Source organism: Gallinula chloropus (genome assembly GCF_964237585.1).
Source record: "Gallinula chloropus genome assembly, chromosome: 2".
NCBI classification, from domain to species: domain Eukaryota; kingdom Metazoa; phylum Chordata; class Aves; order Gruiformes; family Rallidae; genus Gallinula; species Gallinula chloropus.
The window spans coordinates 138,584,351-138,601,803 of record NC_140086.1 but is presented as its reverse complement, the minus strand read 5'-3'; the positions used below and the strand labels follow the sequence as shown (position 1 = coordinate 138,601,803).

Sequence of the window (17,453 nt, the reverse complement as noted above, 5' to 3'; positions counted from 1 at the left end):
GCTATAAAAGCATGTGAATTGCTTCATTACTTTGACATTCAGTAATGGCACATTAACCCAAGTGGAGAAGCACGTGCCAGTAAACCCACACGGTGGTTCAGGAGAGAAGCTCATGCATTTCTGCATAGGAAACGAGTCTGCTTAATAACAAGTGACATCTGAGGGAGTTTGAGATAGTAATGTTCACGCACTTGGGATGCATGGGGGTGGGGGCGTTGCAGGTAAGGCAGCGCAGTATGCAGCATACAAGTCGGTACAAATCCAGCTACAGGATTCTCTGCTTCCAAACCAGAAATATTTTTTTTCTATTTTCCTTCTTGGTTTATAATCAGGACAAGTTGAAGACACATTTTGTCTTGATTTTCATTTGCTCTGCTCACTTCTTTGAGCTGCACATCAGAAAATTTGGAAGGAGAAAAATACACTTGCAGCTGTGAGTGATGGGTTAGTTGATAGGCTAGAATGTGCCTGGGTTTCAACACAAACTGACCATTTGGAAACCAAAAGTCTTTAAGAACAGGAGTCAGAGTTTTTTAAAACATGTGTTTTTGCAACATGCACACAATCATAGCTAGATAATAACTTGTTTGTGCATGTAAAAACCTAAAAGTTGAGACTTTTATTATGATCACCATCATTACTGTTGCTTTTATAGAACAATGAAATGATTAAATAATCCATCCAATTTTCAAGTGGGGAAGCACCTGCATATATGCTATGAATGAACAGTAGCTGGATGTATTAATGTATGCATCAGTTAACTGCAGGTTGCAGAGGTTTGATATTTCAATGCCATTCTTTAAATATCACTGTAAGAGATCACATAAAAATAACAATAATAATAACAACAAAAAGTACCAAATCAGGCTTCAGCAGCTAGAGAGAAAGATTGCATTATGTTTTGGCAGTGACTCGATCATCCTACTCCACACTGGCAGCATTCAATATTAAAAGGATAAAATGGCAGCAAAACCGGTCAGCAGCTTCTCTTCATCTGGAGTTTTCCCAGGTAGATAATGAAACAAAACAAAAAACGAAATAAAACAAAACAAACATAAAGCTGCAATAGGAGCAGGTCAAAGCCCTGTCCCTTGCTTTGCTCTGATGAAAGTAAACTAGATTGATTTTCTTGGGTAAGCACATCACAATCCCAAAATAAAAGATAAGTGCATAAAACCTCCAAATAATGATCTTCACTAGAACAGCTATGTGGTTTGTATGGGACAGTGGCCTTGTCAGCTACAGGTCTTGTTCATTAATGGTTCATCTTCAGTCAGCATTATGATGCATTCACCTCACTGGAGTTTTGGCTCGAAGGCATGTGAGAGTCCAGATTCTCCTTGCATTTCTCCAGATCATGGAAATATGGGTGAGAGAGGGCAACATAGGCAGATATTCTCTTGGCTGGATTGAATGCTAAGCATTTCTGTAAGTATGAAAAGAAGTTGGTTTTAACCTAATCGTACAGTTAACAGTGCTAAATTGCATATACACATTCATGTATGCCACCTTCAGTTTATGATCAGTGTGAGAGGCTGCAGGGTCTCAGTAGTTGCTGCACAATAAGACGACTATCCATATTAAAAAAAGCACTGGGGTCACAGTATATGAATACGCTATCCCCAAAGCTGACAGAAAATAACAAGTTGGAAAATTCAAGTATTCATAGTTTAGAAATCCCAGAATTCAGGTTTTCTTGAATTCGCATGCACAGGACATCTGTCTCACGGACTGCATGGAGCACTTACTCATGAACAACTTGTGAATCCCCTCAGCATTCAACGTACTGTTCTTTTCTGGTTACACAAACATGGCTGCTGTCATCAGGTATATGTTCATTCCTAGACTCAGCATTTCCATAGATGTTGGGACTTTTGACCTTATAGCCTTTGTATGCTAATGTTCTGTGTTTAGTTTCTCCCTCTTCTTTCTAGCTGCACTTTGCCTTCTTGTCAGATCCTTATCTCAACCTTTGTCCAGTGGGCACTGAAATCTCTCATAGCCTTACGTTTTATACCTTGTTGCTTTTTCCTTCCTTCACCTCTAAGTAGTATTCTTCCTACTACCCTTGTCTAACCACTTCCTACTACTACTTTCTTTTCTTGTATTAGAATTTCCATCATTTAACTTATGAAATGTAATTCAGTGACTTTGAGTCCTACTCTCCCCTTTCATCTGCAGCTGCCAGTTATCTCTTTGCCTAACAGGAACTGCTTCCTTTCCCACCTCACCTTCTAGGCACAGACATTTGTCTTCTTCCTCTCTCTCATCATGCCTCACAATCATTGAGCTCTCTGCCATGTTTTCATTCCTTGTTGTTCCCAGAATCTAATTCTTGCCCCAATTCTAGCTTCCAGTTCCAGGAATAAGGACAATGGAGGATGATCTACTGTTCTATAGAGATGCTGCTGGCCAGAGACAGCAGTTCCTGAAGGTATGCAGCAAATCTTTCAAGAGTTGCACCAAGCCCACTCTACCGACCCCTGTGAACTAAGATCTTTTAAAGGCTTCCAGGGAACAAATGTAGCTAGATTTCAGCAAGCATGGCAAAAGGCAAACTGAGACAAGGTCGTTCCGTATATTCCATTCCAAGACTGACTGGGGTTTATAACATATCTATTAAAATTATGGAAATAATTTAATTTAATTCAGTGGTACTAGTTGTACCAGCACAACTTGTTTGCTTCTGCTCATTCCTGCCATTTGTAAGAGGCAACCATTGGTGAATTCCAAATCTCAAGTTTTCAGCATTCAGTAGAAGGCATTCAGATGTAATTGGCTTCTACAGACTATTTTCTGCTTCCACTATACTGCAAAAAAAAGGGTAGATCAGTCTTTGTATTCATGTCAGGTATATACTGTAAGAACGGCTGAACTGGTGGCCCAGGAGAGGTCAATAATGAAGATCTAAGCATAAGGTCTAATGACAGGTCTGACAGGTACTTCCCTGTCAGTTTCCTAGTTTCTATTCCCAGCTCTGACCCCTCTTGAGCCAAAGCGGTGCCTTTGTGCTGATGTTTCACAAATTTACATGAATTTGTCTACCTAGTTTTGAGCTTTTCTTTAATACTCAATTAACTGGAAACAAATGTCTCATGGCATGTTGCATGCACAGTGGGAACTATCAGTCATACAGCTCAGAAAACACCCCAAAACCCAAGTAGAAACTCACAAGAAGCAAGTCTTTGCCCAGTTCATCAATATCTGGTACAAATTTTTCAATAGGTTGTGCAGGTCTGGAAGTGAAAGCATTTCTTGGAAGAGCAACGTCATTAGGCCAGTCCTCTTCTTCTGGGAGTCCAATTACACTGTGAAAGAAAACACTTAATGTTAGGTCTGAACATTTATGCAGCCTCCCCTTTATATTGATTATAGCGAGTGGCAGTTTACTTTATAAGTCTTTTCATTTAAATGAGATTAATTGTACAGTAGTGCACTGATCTCTGTTAACAGAGCCTGATGAGTGTAGGTCCTCAGTGTGCTTGTTAGCAGTAATTCTGTGGCCAGCACAGTTTTTTGGCCCAGGTCTCAATTTTCTGAGTCTTTTTGTTGAAACAGGGCTGAGTGCTTTGGAAGAAAGTCGCTCAGCTCTTGACTGGATGGTGCAACATATGTCGCTCCAGGATGATTAAAAGCAGTAAGTTTCAAAGGGGAATTGCATGCAAGGATCTTTATTCACAAGAATAGGGACTGAGAGAAGAGTGTGGGTCAAGAAGAGGGTAAGGCAATAAAAGGGATGTTTCATAATGCTTCAAAGCTATGTGCAGTAATTGTCGCCCAAATTTAAACAATTTATTTGCTTCACAATACAGATTTAAAAGTCTTTATTCAGAAGTGACATAGGACTTGAGTGTCTTTTTGTTTTTACTTTCAATTGTATTCTAGCTTTTCTTTAACCTTTACTAGAATATTTTTATTTATTATTATATTTTTCTTTATTTGTTAATTTCTAGAAGATACTTATCCTTATTAAGTAATCATGCCAAGGTTTAAAACGCAAATAAATGAAATAGTGGGTAAACCTCCAATGATGGAACATGTCTCAAACATGTCCAAGTCTGATGCCAATATTTGTATGGTTTCTGATGGAAATTGTGGAACAGACCATACATTTCTAGTGACGTTTTAGGAAAATCAGTTTTTACAGTCTATAAACCCAAGATTTTTTAATGGAAACACTGACAGGATAAGACAAGGAGAAACGGAAACATGAAAAAAGGTCAGAATATTTGGGTCTGCACAAACCCCGATGCCACTAGAGAGCAGCATTGACCTTTCTTCTTACTGCGGTCGGTAGTAAGACTGGGTGAGGCCATGGGCCAAACACTTTGATGTAAATGATAGGTTACCTCAGTGAACTCAGTGGAATTAGTCCACACCTACCTATATGGATTTTAGATTGTAATTTGGCTCACGTAAAATATCGCTGAAAATTAATATATCCTCAAAACAACAGCATGGATAGAAGGACAAAGCAATTAAAATTTCAGGACAATTTAATTTGACTATACCTGACGATATCACAGTTCTTGGGAAATGGTAAGCTAAATCTGAATGAAAAATTGAATTTGACTTTTATCATCACATGTGGGGCAACTCCTTTGGCCATGGCGGTTAAAACCATATGTGATTGGTTGTTTGAGGATCAGGACCCATATTAAATGTAAGACAGATAGCGCTGCAGGAAGAAGGGAGAGTTTTAAATATTTTAAATAACAATGAAGTTTAACCTGCCATTTAAATGTGTTTGGTTAGTCTCGTTTTTTTTTCATGTTTGCATGGGAAAGAGCACAGGCACAGGCAAAGCTAGTGAAGAGGAACATGGAGGCAGACTGTCAGACAGGTAGGGTGGACCAGACCAAGAGTGGAAAGGAGGGTCACTTTCAGTTACACACTCACGTAACACTCAAAACCTTTAATAATGAATGTCTGAGTAGATGCCCTCACTGTGGTCTGGTAGCATACCACTTCAGTCACTAAGTTGGGGAGTATCTTCGATGAGTTTCACCTCCTGCCAAAGGTTCAGGCCTGGTCTTGAGAGACGCAGAGTACTTTCCACTCCCACTGATCATAATGCCAACAAGGCCTCTCAAACCATTGTACCATTTAGCATGAAATCTATGAGGAAATCCCACACGGTGATGGTGTCTTGGAAAAGCAGGAAATTGTTTTGGGCCACCTCCAAGGTATTTACCCGCAAATGTGGTGGAATTTTACCTGATGCAAATACCACAGCCCCATTATCTGAAAGAATGCATCAGTCCAGATTGCACAAAAATCCCAGAACTACTTTCTGTCCAAATTAGTCTGCAGACTGAGTCACTACTGTAGAAAGAAAGAATCCTCCTACAAGAAGAGCTATGCCTATCTGTGGGGGGTTCTCCAGCTGTGAAAACACAAAATAAACACTATTTAGCATATCCCCCTCCCCCTGCCCCAAACCGGACAAAGAAACTTCTGAACTATTTAGGGAGAACTGCACAAAAGAAGGAAAACCAAACTTTCTCTTTAAGGAGATAGGTAATAAGGAATTTCTAAAATTAGCAAGCATTTTCACTTCTTGATGAATTCTTTTCTGCACAGGTAATTTCAGCCCCTAGGGATGGAAAGATCCCCTTTGGAGGCTGCTGCTAGCAGCAATGCAGTTAATCCTACCCCAGTTTGTTTTGATTTCCCCCCTTAAATGTCACAAGCAAATCAAAATCCTTAAAAAATACAGCTATCTTTTTAAATGATAAAATATGTCGTACGTATCAAAACTGTCTTCATTTAAGAAAGCAGAATATGGTAGGACTAAAGGAGTAGCTTTGGCAGAAGAAGAAAAAGTAAAGTTGATTCTGTGATTCTGTGAAACTGTAAGGACTGATTTTTCTGGATTGGGCAGGAAGAGCTATTCAGCGCATGACAAATCAACCACATAAGTGAGTCACATTATACTGGTATGGTGTGCAGGAAAGGGAAGTCAACTGTGTGAAATCAAGACCTGCAATTTAGGAACCTCATGTTAAATAATGAAAATGCTTAGAAACAGATCTTTTATGATTTGAGCACTGGAAAAATGATTAAACGGAAAAAAATTAGGATTTTTTTTCCCTCTTCAAGCTCTTTTCCCTAGATAGGTTACTATCTTCTCTTTGGAATATCTTCAAGAGAACAATATTTCAGCTGTTTCTCTCTCTCTCGCTCCTCTCTCTCTTTCTCTCTCCTTGCTTACCAATTTATTTCTTCATCCAGATTCCCAGATCCCTGCAGTCCCTCCATATGAAAAGGGACGACAGTGGTGCAGTGACAAATGGGCATTCATACTCTGGAGTGGGAACAGCCCTACATGGCTTTGATTTCCAAACTACATAATATGTATGTCAGATCCTAAATTTACATGGTTCTTATAAATTCAGAAACATCCCTTGCTCTGAAGAGATTTTACCAAAAAAAAGGTGATGCAATCTTACTTAATTATCATATCAGTAATATCAATAACCTATGTTTTTTGTTTTTAATTAAAAACATATTTTGGAAGAGAATTATTCTACCTCAGAGAATTTAGAGCTTCCCCACCCCCACAATGTATTTGATCTATCTGAAGAAAACCACTGATTCCCAGAATTGTAAAATTGTTTTAAAATGAAGTCAGTTAGTTCATCTCTGACAAAGCACAGCCTAAAATGGTGATATTCCTTCTGCTCTTGCAGTTACCTCCCCAACCAAAATATGGACTGTTAATTATTTTAACAGGCCACACAGTATATTTTCAAAGCTAAAATGATTTCTCATGTACAGAAGTACATGAGAAAAGAAGCTGTTGGTAATTGCTGAAAAGAAGCTGTTGGTAATTGTCTCAGACATTTCAGCTTAGCAACAATTACAAAAGTATTCTAATAGCTTTTATTTTTTCTGAAAAATAAAGCCTCTGCATTTGTTTATGTGAAGAGAGTGTCTCTTGGATCTAACTGCTTACGAATATGCATGAATGGTACATGCACAATATGTTTAAGAGATTTAAAAAGCCTGAGACAGAAGTCTCTCATAGCTTCCTGATGATGGCTGTTAGTTCTGCAGAGCTATATTCCATGTTGCTTCCTCCTCCCACTCTGACACAGAATACACGGAAATATCGTGTTGCATACGGTAGCAATAGGAAATATGTTCTAGGAATACTTTGTTCTAGTCACATTATTGCATAAAAAACATAGCAAAGGAACCTCATAGTGTTTCGATGTTAAACAGATATCAACATAATGCAACTAGTTATTACTTACTCAAAGATTTTTCCTAGCTGATCAACATCTGAATTTCCACGGAAGAGTGGTCTGAAAGAATAAAGAAATATTTTTAGGATGTGACTTTCTTTAATTAACATGAATTCATATTTGTCATTGACAGGTGCCAACATGGGGTGAAAACGTGTTATTTTTTTGAGATCCCACTTCTTCTGCCTCTGAATTTTATCCAGTCTGTGAGTGTACCTTTCGAGTTTCTAATAAAACTGATAAAAAAATGGACAGATGAGACATGTTTTTGAATGTGCTGCTTTTGAAAAATTTATTGCATCTTTTAACATGCATGAAATACTAACTTTCTCTTGACTAAGACTATCCTGTGGAATACATCACTAACAAAACAGCTTTCACTATAAACAACATAGTTGTTTAGAGAGACAAGACTGGAGTGAATGCCATGCAATTCATTAAAAGATAATAAAATGAGAGATTATTATGCCTATAAATTAGGTTTACTGTATCTTGAAAATCCTAAGTTTAAGGGGTCAAATACATGACAATGGATTTATGAAGGTCTGTAAAAAATGGGGCGTGAAATGGTACAGAATTTACCTTGAAGAAGAGGAATACTTCTGCTGCATAAATGAAGATGCATTCAGGAAAGAAACAAATTAATAGGCTGAATGTCCAAAGGCTTTCAGAAAAAACAGCACATGGTGGTATGTGGTACACATTTTTTCTTTTCAAAGTGCAATTTAAAATATTTTCACTCATCATCTATAAAATACTATCACCCCATAGTGCAAAAATAAAATACAAAATTCAGATTTGTATGGCTGTGTCGCTGTAGTACAGAGTCACAGACTAGGAGGAGTTGGAAGGGACCTCTGGAGGTCATCTAGTCCAATTCTCTACTAAAGTACGATCACCTACAGCAGGTTGCACAGGATTGTGTCCAGGTGGGTCTGGAGTATCTCCAGAGATGGAGACTCCACAACCTCTCTGGGAATCCTGTCCCAGTGCTCTGTCACCCTCAGAGGAAAGAAGTTCCTCCTCATGTTCACACCTAAGTTCCTGTGTTCCAGGCAATGCCACTGCACCTTGTCCTGTCACTGGACACTACTGAGAAGAGTCCAGCCCCACCCTCTTGACACCCACCCTTTGGATATTTCTAAGTATTGATCAGATCCCCTCTCAGTCTTCTCCAAACCAAACATCCCAGCTCTCTCAGCCTTTCCTCATGAGAGAGATGCTCCAGTCCCCTGATCATCTTTGTAGGCCTCCGTGGGATAATAATAATAATAATAATAATAATAATAATAATAATGATGATGATGATGATGATGATGATGATGATGATGATGATGATGATGATGATGATGATGATGATGATGTAACAAGCGATGCACAAATGTAATTATTCACCACCTGTGGAGGAAATAACCCAACACCCTGATGCCCAGTCTGTTTCTAAGTGGAGACCCAGAGGTCCTGCCTCCCAGCTAACTTCCCCGATTACATGAGTCTGGGACAGCTGTCTCCCCTTTCTAATTCCTTGTGCATCCCCAGCCCACTCGGTGGGGTGAGAAGCAGAAAAGCCCTTGGCTCTGTGTAAGCACTGCTCAGCAGTAATGAACACATCCCTGTATTATAATCACTGTTTCAACAGCAATCCAAAACTGAGCCCCATACCAGCTACTACAAAGAAAGTTAATTCTTTCCCAGCTAAAATTACCACAACCACAGCTCCTGGAGTACAGTGCATGCTATAAACTTAAAACGGTAAGTTTCCAAAACCGTTCAACTGAGACCTGGTGACTTGACAAACAATGCACATTCCCATATTTTCACTGGCAGCTTCTGGTTATGGAGAACATCAGTTCTCCTGCCGCCCTCTGCGCACTCCTTTTCTTCTGTCTGATACATGTCCTTAACAGCAGCGGTAGCCAAGGACATCACTGTTGGTCTTCATAGGAGGAAACACCTCCCATTTACCATCTACAACAAGGAGTACTCATTTATAGTCCTTCCCCTCTCATTGTCCATATGCAGGAGCAGGTGTAGGATCTGGATGTTCTTTTGCTAATCATGAGTTAATTCTAAAAAAAAGTCTCTTTACATCTTGACACTATCATAGACAATAGAACTCCTACCACCACCTATCTTATGGGTCTACACCAAATACAGTTGGTAGACTGTGACATTTCTCAGTTTAACATAATAATCCAACATCATAAACTTGGTAGAAATCTGTGCCACCAAGAAGAGCAGACAAATAACTGGAAGACATGCTGACCATCTTTGATAAACTAAACATACATTTTGCCACCTTCATGTTTGTTGCCCTTCAAGTCATGCTACACTGCAAACTGCTTTGCAAAGGGTCACTGAGAGGACAACTTCATCAAGTCCAATTTGAAACCAGTCAAGATTTCAAACAAGTCAGATTGATGGGGAAAAACGTAGTAGTCTGTTCATAGTCCATAAAGGCCTTCACTTATTTTGATACTGAATAAATCATAAATAATGGTATGTGCTGCTTCCCAGATATACGTGATATTTACTAACTGCAGCCTCTTTGATAAGACCATTAAAGTCATGCTTACAGGTTTCTGTATTTTTTAAGATTATCCAGAAATACCGGATAAAAAACCCCCCAAACCTTAAATTAACTCAGACAGGAGCATCTACTCCTGCTGTAAGATTCGAGTCTGATTTTCAAAATGGCCAGTAGCTTAAGTCTTAATATTGTCTGTGGCGGCAGACACACTCCGTATCTTCCACAGTCAGACAATAGACAACCTTTGACATTTTTTGGAATGACTGGTTAAAATGAGTACCATACAGTTTGAATACTTAACTCTGGCTCCAGCATTAGAATATTGTGGCCCTTTAAACTAACAGAATCTACACAATCAAACAATCCTGTCCATGCAAATGGAAAGCTGATTTAATGTTTTAAAATGTATGCTGAACCTTGTGTTAATGTGAAAGCTTGGCAAAGTCAGCCTTGTTCGCAAATCACCTTAGGCAGTGTCATGCCAAAACAAGTATGATTCTTGGGATTTTTAAGGGAGGTTTTTCCCATCGTTGCTGCTGTCTCATATTCACTAAGGGCTGCAGCAAGAATTTAAATTCTTTTGAATATATAATTATACAACACAAGGTGACCTTCCAACATACGTTGATATTTCATCATAATGAACTGTTATTAATTCATCTTTCAGTCTCCTATCCATCCCACCATCATGACTACAACAGAATGCCAACTCCCGGTTAGGCACCACTAATGAAATAAAATTTGCCTCATGAATTTTGGCTGGAGGTTCAATTGGAATACTGGACAGATGATTGGGGAAGTAGATCCACTTAATCAGCAGCTGTATGAAGATCTCGTCTCACATTTTGGTACTAGTTACTCTTTAGTAACAACTTGCCAGCACTGCAAATCCAGTACATAAAAACTTTCACCTCAAGCCGATTCTTTTTTAGATTCTATTCTTAAAGGTGGACATCATCTCTCCCAGTACCACTGAACTGGGAGCATACTCAGCAGCCACAGAAATGTAATAGTTCACCTTTGTTCTTGGTATCTTTCACTTGACTCACTCACCCACTCACTCCCTGAGGTTTATTTATGCAAGCTCAATCCAGAAATCTGTACTTGGGGATATGTTCTCCTCTCTGTGATGATAATCTGTGTAAGACTGTTTAAACTCCAAGAGTCTGGTTTTGTAGAATTCTTTCTTTTTCCCTCAGGAAAGGCACAAAGTTGGGTACGTCTCCTAAGGTAGAAGATGGGAGTCTGTCCTCTGACTTCAAAGAACTGTGTGTATGTGTGTCTCAGGAAAGAGGGATATTACAATGCAGGAAAGGGATCCAAGAGGATACATTAGCCTTTTGTGTGATTCCTTGATGTTGTCAACCTTTCCTGACTTTGCTTGCTAAGAAATCCATGCTCTGAGGGCTCTAACACTATTGCTGTTATAGAACACACACTTGAGTGGGGAAGAAGATGAGATGAAAAGACTTAACAGTGCACCTAAGACATTTAATTTCCCTATATGCTCAATAAGTTTTAGGATGTTGTTAGGTCCCCACAATTTCCTATTTTTGTTGGGTTCTGCTTCTTTGATTTTTTTAAGAGATGAGGAGGGAAATTTTACAGGAAATCTGCAGGTGTCCATCTTCTTTGACCACTCCAGGCCTTGGAGCTAAAGCATTACCCACTGTCTCTGGAATGGTGCCCACTGAATGGAGGAAACCCCCTTTCAAGGCTAATATTGGTCCAGAATGCCCTTAGCCTACAGATGTGAAGATGAGTTGGAGGCATATTATTTCCCTGTCCTGCTAAAATAACCCCCTGCTGGGCATGCACCTTAATTCCCAAGATACAAAATATGTAGCTGCACAATTAAATGGATTTTAGCTATGAGTCTTCATTGTGACTATTTTCACAGGATCAATCTATCTACTTCTGTATATGGCAGTCCAACACAAAGATGCATATAATGCCTGGGCTATGTGAGGAACAGTGCTGCCAGCAGGTCAAGGAATGTGATCCTTCACCTTTGCTCAGACCTGTTGAGGCCACAACTTGAGTGCTGGGTCCAGTTCTGAGTTCCCCAGTACAAGAGAAACAGACATTCTGGAGAGAGATCAGCAAGGGACCATGAAGATGATTATAGGACTGGAGCATCTGACATATGAGGAAAGGTTGAGGGATCTGGGACTGTTTACCCTGGAGAAGAGAAGGCTCAGGGATATCTATTGATGCATGTAAATAAATGGAAGGAGGGTGCAAAGAGGAGGCAGCCAGGCTCTGGCTCTTTCCAGTGTTGCCCAGTGACAGGACAAGATGCAATGGGCACAAACTGAAACACAGGAGGTTCTCTCTGAATGTTAAGAAACACTATTTTACTGTGAGGGTGATCTAGCACCGTCACAGATTGCCCAAAGACACTACGGAGCCTCCAGATACCGCAAAGCTATCTGGTCATGATCCTGGGCAACCAGTTCTAGGTGGCCCTGCTTGAGGAGGTGAATGGACCAGGTGATCTCCAAAGGACCCTTCCAAACTCAACCATTATGTGATTCTGTGATAATATGGAAACAAAACTACAGATCACAACATAAAGTTGCAATGTAAAGCCTCAAAAAGCCTGATAAAGTTACCATCTGCTTGTAGTTTAGAAGGACTTGCCAAAAGGCTCTCATGCTTATACGTAGCTGAACAAATCAGATTCCACCATTCACCAACTTTAGGGTCTTTTCTCTTGTCCAAAGAAATGTACTCAGCTCCTATTGTTGTTTCATGCTGAGTTTCACCCTCACTGAATATTCTATCTATCTGAACTGGGTATTGGTGTTTGAAAGGTTGAGTGCTTTATTTTATAGACACTGTGTTTTATGTCTGTGGTACTCAGTAAAAACTCAGATATAAACATTTCCTAAGCAAGTCTCCTTGAAAAAATTTTCCCTGGTGCAACTCCACTGACATGTCAAAGCAATTCTAAAAGTATTGTATACAATGACAATGCAATGACACCCAAGAGACAAATGAGGTTTGACTGTAAACTGGCCACTGTACTTCTAAGCTTTACTTTCAGCCTTTGGTCTCCAAAGCAAAGAGGGTCTCTTAGCTTCTCATAAGAAAAGTTACAATTTTCATAAAGATTGGAATTAGAGATATTGATAAGCAGTGCTCTAGCCCAAATTGCAGTATAGACACAAGGAAAAAAATTGTCTAATAAAATCACGTGCTCTCAGACAGAAGATGATTTCTGTGGGTTTCTTGGTAGCGGCTGACATTTTGAACCAGTCGGTGGCATTCTGATTGGAAACTCTTTCAATATCTGACACTGAGTTGTTAAAGCACAGGTTGAATGGATACATGGAAGAAAGGTCATGTGAAGAAAAACAGTATTGAAGGGGGAAAAGAAGTCAAGAAATTCTCACCCAAACATATTACAGAGCTATCATGAAGTTCTCGAGTTGCCCATACAAGTGCTGCCAAGGCTAAACAAGCCTCATATCTTTCCAGATATTTAAGAATTATCTTCTAAAATAACTATCTGGATTCTTTCTGCTAGCCTGTTTACTCAGTGTGGTGACAACAGCAGTTGGGAATCCCATCCCCTTCCTTGTTATCACTGAAAAACAGTAAGGATAATCTCTAGATTGCTGAGAATATACAATATTCTCAGTGAAAAGCCTCTATTTTGCTAATACACACGTACTCAGTGAAATCATACTAGAACTCCCTAAAATGAAAAGAACAACATGGGCGGGAAAAGTACATCTTGCTTTTTGGGTGAGTAGAGCTTAGGTGGTCTGGCGGAAGAGATGGCAAGGAGAAGTGTTGGGAAGAAGAGCAGCGACTCCGGAACAGGTAGCTGCTGCTTTCAAGGCACTAGACAAGATGGGGGAGGTGTTGCCATAGAAAGTCCATAATAATCTGACATAGTGGAGAGAAAAATGTATGGAGAAAGAATATAGAGCAGTTCATGGAAATGGTACAATGGAATTTTAAAAGTTGGTAGGGTTGTAGTGGTTAAGTCCAGGAGTTTGTAAGTCTGTGTGTATAAGAGCAACAAGGTGATGGTGGAAGAAACTAACAAAAACTAAAGCCAAGAAACATTTGCCAAGGAATCCTGCATCGTGCCATGGGAAACCTGCCAAGCTACATAGTCTGTGACTCAGAGATATATTTAAATGATGGGGGGTTTTTTGGGTTGTGTTTTTTTTTTTCTTTCTGTATTACAAAATGTGAATAGCTGACAAATAATTGTGTCAGATTCTTAGTTACTTGAAGAAAATATTTTCATTTTCAGAATTAAAACCAAATAAGACCTAAAACTAAAATTATGAGATGAATAGAAATAACATGATCTGGACTGTCCTGTGGAAACCTTTATTCAGAGGGATTATTTATGAGCTGATCCCTCATGCCTTTTCCCATCACTGTTTCTCTTTGACAGATCCCCTGGGCAAGTCTACACGGCAGGCATGAAAAGAGAAACTAAGGCAAGATAAAAGGAGACCCCCCCCCCCATATCACTGTCATTCGCTCTTCCGATAGGTAAAATGATTACAGTACAGTATAAAAACTTACTCTGAAAACAGGCCGCAGCTGACAACATTGCACTCTCTGGACTGTTACCCACTTCCAGTCACAAGTGACTTGCCTCAGCTGTTGTGCAATGCAGAGTTCTCCTTTTAAACGTAACACTTTTTTTTTTTTTTACTTCTCCCTCTCCTCTCCCTTTAATAATATCTTTGTGTGGGTGGGTGCCAGACACAGCATAGGAAGAAGTTACTTCACATAAAGTTTATTATACTTGATCACAAATTGCTCAAAACTTTTAAGAAACTTCTCTAACATAAGAAGAAAGATGACATAGATAAACATTATGACTGAGGAAATAATCTTCAGCTAAAATCAGAGAGAAAGCAGATCAGCCATCTTGAGTTTTTCATTTTAGTCTTTAGCAGCCCAATTTTTTTTTTTTACTCAAAGTCTCTCCTTCTTCAAGTAGGGTAGTACCACAGTCATGAATATCTCTGAGATCATTTGGGCTATGTCAGTATTAAACTATTATTAGAATCAGATCTAATGCATCAAGAGAATCATAATAGTTATTATTTTCTATGGAGTTGCTCATGTCACCTAGTAGGCAGAAGCAGATAAAGGGAAACAGGTCATTTCCGAGAAGCTACTGCAAACTTCCGGTGCTGTAGTGTGTTAAATTTGCTCCCCATTGCTGTTTATGATGGAGTAAATTAATTTTAAAACTAAAGGTAATATTTTGACACCCAAATGCACAGACAGTGTATTTCCTAAGAAACACATGGGATTTCTGCCTGACCTGAGAAAGCAAGGTGCTTTCTGAGCTGTGTGGAGATACAAGCCAACAAGGGACAGACCCACCTGGTGCGGTGAGCCTTCAGGACACTGTTCATGTCCAGCTCGGAATCTGCTAGAGCAGCTGCCTTTTTATTCTCTTGGTGGGAAGCTGCAAGCCACTGGTGTCAGCAGTCCACTTTGGGGTTGAGATTGCTCATCAGACGCATGTTTCCTTGTGTGGGTTTTCATCGTGAAAGTGCACACTGCTTTGCTGCAAATGTCTGTATTACACAGAGCAATGGACTTTCTGAGGGTTTTTAACGTACAGGTTGGCTGTCTGGGAAAAGCCAGAGCTGTAAAGTGTCCCAACCACAAGAAATTTGCAGGTGGATATGCATGTTCCCTTTGCGTGTGCAACTGAAAGGGAAACGTTAGTAAAAGGGAAACCAAACAGAGACACTGTGTACAGCTTTATGGCCAAAGCAGGGCCAGCCCACTGTGTGGATTCAGTTGTTGATTAAAAATACAGAAAAAAAAAGAGAAAGAGTGTAAATGAGAGAAAATACAAGCATATCCAAAGTTCCATTAGGAAACAGGTGAAGGAAATCTTTTTCTGTGTGCATAAAAATTTGCTTGATACCTTTCATATAAGCATCGTGTTTCAAGGTACCAGGTGGCCTTGGAGCAGAATGATGGGCCTTGTTCCCCCACAGGCATTAAAGGGAGCTTTATCACAGACATCAATGACCCCAGGATTAAGCCAAGTGAATTAGTTTCACAAACTCTTATAACAAACAAAAAGTGCTTCAACAGAAGGATACGTGTGTGGGTATATATACACACACGTATATATGTGTGTAAGGAAGGTAAGTGCAGTTGTTATCTTTGACCAGATAATATGCTCTCATGTGGGCAGATCTCATGCTTCAGCATTCATCATTTAACACTATTTTTTTGAAGTGGAAGAGCCTTGATAGGTTGAATGTCCTTCACTTATTCCCTCAGCACACACGTCACAGTTCTCTTATCTGTGGACGTCTGCTCCTCCAGAAGATTTGTAGGTTTATTTCACCAGGGCTTTAAGAGTCCTTATCTCAGCTCAGGGACCACAATATAACAGTGACATTTTGAAAACTGTCCCAGCATTTGAAGCAAGTTCTGGAAATGCATATACAACTGACCTTGGAAAACTGGAAAGGAAAAAAATAAAGAAGTATGTTCTCTGCTCGGAGTAGAAAAAGAAGCATTCCTCTTGTTTTCACTGACAGCTCTGCCAGCAATATGATTTAACCATTTGTGTGTCAAACAGCCACCACATCACTGAGTTACATCTATTTTGTCAGTCAGCAGTTTGAAGTTTAATTACGTAACTCAGATTTAGGGTTTGAAGGTAGAAACTGAACTATGGATTAGACAAAGTCTGTTCTATGTGGATGGACAGGATTCAAGAGGGGTCCTTCCTCTCCAGTTCACTCACATAAGCAATGGTGCAAATCTGTGCACAGGACACTGGGCACAGGCAGTGTGCACACCTCTGCAGAGCTCAGGAAAATCCTCACCTCCAGATGATTGTGCCTGTGAACAGATTTGCCCATATTTTTCCTTGAACAGATCTAAATCCTCCTTCCAGAGCATGCCAGAGCTCTTTCCCACTAATGCTTTCATTTAACTCATAATTTACTCCTCACTTAAAATTCTAATAGACAGCAATCCAAAATGACCTATTTTAGTCAGAATGTGAAGGTCCTCTTTAATGCTGTGTTTTAAAACATGTGTATCACAGCAGAAGACCTACCAGCAGGGTAAGCAATGGGAGTTTAAGCTTGTTCCTAGTCTTTATCAATTACACAAATGAAATGAAAGCAATCTTCCACATGAAGCATCTGCTCCTTTACCTTGTATGAAAATTCATTGTGAAAATCTATTCAAATCACAACTTTCAGAGATACAGAGTTAATTTTTTGTTGTTCCACAACTTTTCTTGCAATGCCAAGATAACTCTAAGCAAGTTCATCAGTTGACATATACCATATTTACCGGTCTCAAAAAAACCTTTTAAAATGGACTTTGCTCTGAGACCCTCTGATCCTGGAACTAGTTTTAACCAAGGGGATATGTAATAGGTTTTCAAGTCTGAGGCCCTCTAATTAAAATCCAATTAATGTTCCACAAACTGAATATATTTTCAATCAGATTTCTTTTCCAGTAAAGCTTTAAACTAAAAGATTTTGTGCCACTAGGCTGATTTATCTTAGAAGAAACTCTTCTTAACCAAATCGGTAACAGCACTATCATTCTCGTATCGGCACAAAGTCTTTGCACACAGAATCATTGCCTGAAGAAAACTAACTCTTACCAACCCCTGTCTCTTCTATATCAAAGGAGAA

At 39.5% G+C, this 17,453-nt stretch overlaps 1 protein-coding gene across 2 annotated transcripts in view; it reads right to left on the bottom strand.

The window, feature by feature from the left end:
• Positions 1-1,279: 1,279 nt before the first annotated feature.
• Positions 1,280-17,453, bottom strand: part of CDK6 (cyclin dependent kinase 6) — a gene marked incomplete at both ends in the record, with an annotated part of 122,777 nt that continues 106,603 nt past the window's right edge. Inside the window, 3 exons of one of the 2 annotated variants that reach the window (XM_084260443.1) lie at positions 1,280-1,426; positions 3,173-3,308; positions 7,260-7,310. In XM_084260443.1, coding sequence (XP_084116569.1) covers positions 1,280-1,426; positions 3,173-3,308; positions 7,260-7,310 — 334 coding nt within the window. The remainder of the gene's footprint in view (positions 1,427-3,172; positions 3,309-7,259; positions 7,311-17,453) is intronic. The other variant, XM_084260444.1, reaches the window with a different exon arrangement.